The 5,593-nt window shown below is 38.1% G+C and overlaps 1 protein-coding gene across 1 annotated transcript; it reads left to right on the top strand.

The window, feature by feature from the left end:
- On the top strand, positions 1,642-2,374 carry LOC109231590 (cytochrome P450 76A1-like). Its single transcript, XM_019397241.1, has one exon. It carries the CDS (start codon positions 1,642-1,644, stop codon positions 2,242-2,244), a length of 603 nt encoding a protein of 200 aa, XP_019252786.1. The 3' UTR covers positions 2,245-2,374.

Raw genomic sequence — 5,593 nt, 5'->3', positions numbered from 1 at the left:
CCCAACTTACGACCCAAAACCCACTAACCCTTCCAATTAAAACCTAGACCTAGACCTATATAGATAGGATTAGGCTACACATAAAGAGGGCAGATTTTTCCATTTCTGGGACGACCCCTTTAACAAACGGCGCTACACCCTCTTCTTCTGGGATCTTCTTCATTTTTCTAAAGAACATATAGAGAACAAAAAACCCTTGTTCTTCTTCCTCATTTTAGAAACAATGAGCTAGAACGTTTTCATCTGCGTTTCTGGGATTCTGAAGTAGCTGCTATAATGGGTTCTTCTTTCCAATTCAACAAACTCACTAATTCTCTCTCTTTACCCACCTGGGTTATTCATGTTTCTAGTGTTGTTGAATGAGAAGTCCGATTGAAATCGCTGTTTGATTTTTGCTGATTATTGGCTCGTACTGTTAGCTGAGCTCCACGCCATCCTCTTCCTCCATTGTTCTATTGAAATCAGTTGTTTTCCGTTGGCAATCAAGCTGCTGATGAGTATCCCGTGAACATTTCGGGCTTTAGCTTTCTGTTTCAGTTTCATTTGGATAATTTTGAGCTTTATTGTTGCTTGTCCAGGTATGGCTCTTTGACTAAATGACATAAACCTGCAGATTTGTTTGAGAATAAGAATCGGTGGAAATTGTTCATGTATCATCTGCCCTGTTACCTTTGTTTGATGGCTACGTTTGTTTTGTTTAATTGTTGAAGTTTTTGGTTTCTACTTTGTTTCTTCGTCGACTCTTTCTTGATCTTGGTCAGATCATTTTTTTTATCATTTTTCTTAATCAATTTTTTTTGATTCGTATGTTTACTAACAAATTTAGTTGACTTGTTCATATTAAAGGAAGTTTACTGAATTTTTTTTTGAATATACTATATTTGAAGTCAAAGAATATAAATTAGTGTAGTATTTTAATTGCAGCATTATACAGTTTTATTAGTGTCATAGCTTTCATATAATTAACAGATTCATATTTCAATGGCTAATTCATCCATGTACTCGAGTTGTTAAGTATTTCCAGTATGTTTAAGTTAAATTGGTCTATCCTTTTTGTAATTGGCCTAGTGATTAAGGAAGGCCCAAAATGCCTTCCTTTTTGAAAAATGAATTCGGCCGTCTAGGAGTTGGGATATGAATTGATCAAAATGGCTCATTTCGTTGTTACATGTCAACGTTTTGTATTTAACTTCATGAATGGTTCCATAAATCATACTTTTCATGTAATCGAATTTGTCCATAATTCATGACCCTCACAAATTTAGATCAAGGACTAATTTTTCTTAAAATAATTTGAGGTATGCCATTTTCATTAAATAACCCATGGTCCTCATGCAAGTAATTTCAACTCTTTAGAAATCGAGGTGTGCCATTAGTTGAATTTTTCATGGCCCTCGCAAACCTTGTTATTAACTTGACAGCGCGTAGTTACTTTAGGCGCGCTATTTTAAAATTAATTTCCTAAACTCGGGTGTGCATTTCATGTGACCCAAATCGAAATCTCAACAACGTTAAATAAAATATGTCGTGGACTGCGGGTGCATTTCTATGTATCAATTTGGACATATGTTTTTCTAATATGTTAAGGTCATAAATTCTACTCTTATCCTGAAATTTACTCTACATATGAAATTGTAGGAAATGTTTTTAGCCGGAACAGAGACAACTAGCAGCAGTGTAGAGTGGGCATTAACTGAGCTTTTGCGAAATCCAGAAGCAATGGCAAAAGTGAAAGCAGAAATTTCAGAAGTAGTAGGCCCAAATAGGAAGTTTGAAGAGTGTGACATAGACAATCTATCCTATATGCAAGCCGTGCTAAAGGAATCGCTACGTTTACATCCTCCCCTACCTTTCTTGATTCCAAGAAGAGCAACTCAAGATACAAAGTTCATGGGGTACGACGTACCAAAAGGCACTCAATTATTGGTAAATGCTTGGTCAATTGGACGAGATCCTGAATGTTGGGACGACCCTTTTGAGTTCAAACCCGAGAGGTTTCTTGGCTCAAACGTAGACGTTAAGGGACAGAATTACGAGTTAATTCCATTTGGTGCAGGCAGAAGGATGTGCGTTGGCCTTTCTTTAGGTCATCGTATGATGCATTTCGCGTTTGGATCGTTGCTACATGAATTCAATTGGGAGCTTCCTGATAATATTACTCCTAAATCCATGAACATGGATGAGAGTATGGGAATAACAGCAAGAAAAAAACAACCTTTGAAAGTGATTCCAAAAAGAGCTTGAAATTATAATTTTATTTCTAATGTTCCTTTGGTTGAAATCTGTTTTGAGTTTGGTATAGATATTGTTATTACAAAACAAGTTTAGAAGTTTCTGAAAAGGCTTCTATCATAAAATAAAGGGAAAAAGGCCAAAATTGTCACTGTACTATCGAAAATTAGTCACGTTTATATATGTTTCTACTTTCGGTCCAAATATACGCCTATCGTTAGTAAAGTATACAAAATCGTCCGTAACCCTAATAGATTTCCAAACGTGATAAAATTATTAATTATAAAAAATGCTATAACAATTTTAGATGGAAAGTAGAAATGGGTATAAACGTAACTAATTTTCGATGGTATAGGGATAATTTTAGCCTTTTTTCCTAAAATAAAATAAAAAAGTCTTGTTCTAGAGTCTAGACTCCCAAATATATGGGGATTATCTTTTTGTGATGACCCAAAAAGTCATCACTTGTTTTTAAATTAAATTCTGTGTTTTGAGGCCTTAAAAACCACTTTCAGCATCACCTCGATTTGCGTGCGCAGTCCGGGCATGTAGCCGGAAGTCTATATGTTGAAATCTATGAAAAATGATAAAATTTGGCTTTAAAATAAATTAAGTCGACTTCGGTCAACATTTTGGGTAAACGAACTCGGACCCATGATTTGATGGTCCTGGAGGGTCCGTAGGAAAATATGGGACTTGGGCGTATGTCCGGAATCGAATTCCGAGGTCCCAAGCCCGAGAAATGAATTTTTGAAAGAAATTATTTTCTGAAAAATATAAAGGTTTTTGAAAGTGAAATGTTATGTGAAACCTGTGGTATCGGGCCCGTATTATGCTTCTGGAGCCCGGTACAGGTTCAATATGATTTATATGTGTTGTCGGTAAAATTTGATAAGAAACGGACTTGAAACGATGTGAATCGGATAGTTATTGAGAAAATTGGAAATTTGAAGTCTTGAGAAAGTTTCATGATTTTGATGCTAAATTCATAGTTGTTGATGTTATTTTAGTGATTTGAATGCACGAGCGAGTCCGTATGATATTTTTAGGGTGGTGTGCATGTTTGGTTTGGAGCCCCGAGGGCTCGGGTGAGTTTTGAATAGGGCACGGGGTGAAATTTTTGACTTAAGGAATTGCAGGCCTGCAAGCTTTGCATTTGCCAACCTCCCTTCGCAATTCCCAGCTCGCATTTCCCAACCTCCCTTCGCAGTTCCCAGCTCGCATTTCCCAACCTCCCTTCGCAATTCCCAGCTCGCATTTTCCAACCTCCCTTCGCAATTCCCATAACTGCAGCCTGCAACTTTTTATACTTAGCCGAAAAACAACCCTTTTTCACATCATTTCAAAACAAAAACTCCCTAGAGCGATTTTCCAAGAACAACTCTTCTTCCAAATCGATTGTAAGTCAATTTTTACTAATTTCCTTCAATCATTAATATCTTTTAACATGATTTCAAATCAAAATCAATGATTATCATTGGGGAAATTGGGTGTTTTGGGTAGAACCTAGGTTTTTTTTAAAAAAAAATAGATTTGACCTCGATTTGAGGTCCGATTCCAAAATAAATTATATATTTGAGTTCATAGGTGAATGGGTAGTCGGGTTTTGGTTCGAACCTCGGGTTTTGACCATGGCTGTTTTTTGACTTTTTGGGAAAGGCTTTAGAAAACTTATTTCCATGCATTAGAAATTGTTTATTTAACATTCATTGATGTAATTAAGTAACTTGTGACTAGATACGAGCAAATTGGTGGTGGAATCACGAGGTAAAGCTATAGTTGAGGCTTGAACTGAGTTCATGGCATCGAGGTAAGTGTTTGGTCTAACCTTAGCTTGAGGGAATAGGAGTTTGATCTTGTATGCTACATGTTATGTGTTGAGTACGACGTATAGGTGTGGTGACGAGTATCTATACGTCGGTGTCGAGCATGACCGTGAGTCTTAAATGGGAAGTTATTGTGTTATTGAGAACTACTACGAATGCCTAAGTTGTTGACTCTCTGTGTTGAGCAAGGTTTATAATTATTCTCGTAGAGATTACTCATGGTTGAGCATTTTTGTTAGTTGAGGTAGTAGATGTTGGAACAAGTTTGGTTATAGCTGATTTTCCCTTGCCGGGATGTGTTCATTCTTATTGTTGACTCCCTTGCCGGGATAGTGTAGTTCTTATTGATCCCTAGCCGGGACTCTTGATATGGTTGATGTTGATTGTATATTTGGATCGGGTTGTACGCCGCAACAATGACATATTTGGATCGGGTTGCACGCCGCAACAATGATATATTTGGGTCGGGTTGCACGCCGCAACAATGAGATATTTGGATCGAGTTGCACGCCACAACAATGATATGATTGGGTCGGGTTGCACGCTGCAACAGTGATAAATGATATGGATCGGGTTGCACGCAGCAACAATGTTGTTATATGTTGGGATCGGGTTGCGCGTCGCAACAATTGTTGATACAAAGTGTTTATGGATGGAATATAAGTTCCTTGTTGTTTTGTTGTAAATTATAAGTGGTCCTTGTGCCTTGTTCTTGATTTACTGTTGAAACTGATATACCCCGCAACATGTACCCCCTCCCATCTTTACTTGTTTATTTCTGTTTATATTCCGCTGTATATTATATAACTGCACAGGTTTATTCGGTAGTCTGGTCCTAGACTCATCACTACTTCGCCGAGGTTAGGCTAGGCACTTACCAGCACATGGGGTCGGTTGTGCTGATACTACACTCTGCACTCTTTTGTGCAGATCCCAGTGTTGTAGATTTCGTACCGCAGTGAGGTTGCTGCATATGGTCCATCATGTAAGGCCCCGTGAAAACTTGTACTCAAAACCTAGTAGCTCGCAGTGCCAAGTTCCGAGTATGTGTTAGGAATGTGTAAAATTCAAGCTCGCCGCGGTTCGGACCCTTTGTACAGATCTAGCATATAAAAATCAAGAATCAAAGTTTTCCAGAAAAGTGCTATTGTGCGGTCCAGAATGCGGTCGCAAATCAAGTATGCAGACCGCATTTCTGTCGCAAAGTGAGTCAGGATGTTAGTCAAAGTTGAGGTCAAAATGCGGTACATTATGCGATCGCATAACTGGTATGCGGACCGCATTTCTGCCGCAAACCCAAACAGAAATGTTCAGAGTTTTGGAGAACTTTTACGGTCCATTCTGCGGACCGCATTTCCTCTTTGCGATCGCATACCTGACTCGGGGCTTCAATTTTTCTAACTTTTAAACCCGACCCCTTCTTCAATAAAACACCCCAACCCTTCATTTTAACATATTTTCTGAACAAACCTAGAGAGAGGGAAGAGAGAATTCTTGAGAGAGAAAAGTCTTATCTCCACCAATTTGATTTTTCA

This window comes from Nicotiana attenuata, chromosome 8 (genome assembly GCF_001879085.1).
Source record: "Nicotiana attenuata strain UT chromosome 8, NIATTr2, whole genome shotgun sequence".
Lineage (NCBI taxonomy): Eukaryota > Viridiplantae > Streptophyta > Magnoliopsida > Solanales > Solanaceae > Nicotiana > Nicotiana attenuata.
The sequence above is the reverse complement of the archived record's forward strand: the minus strand, read 5'-3'. Positions and strand labels throughout refer to the sequence as shown.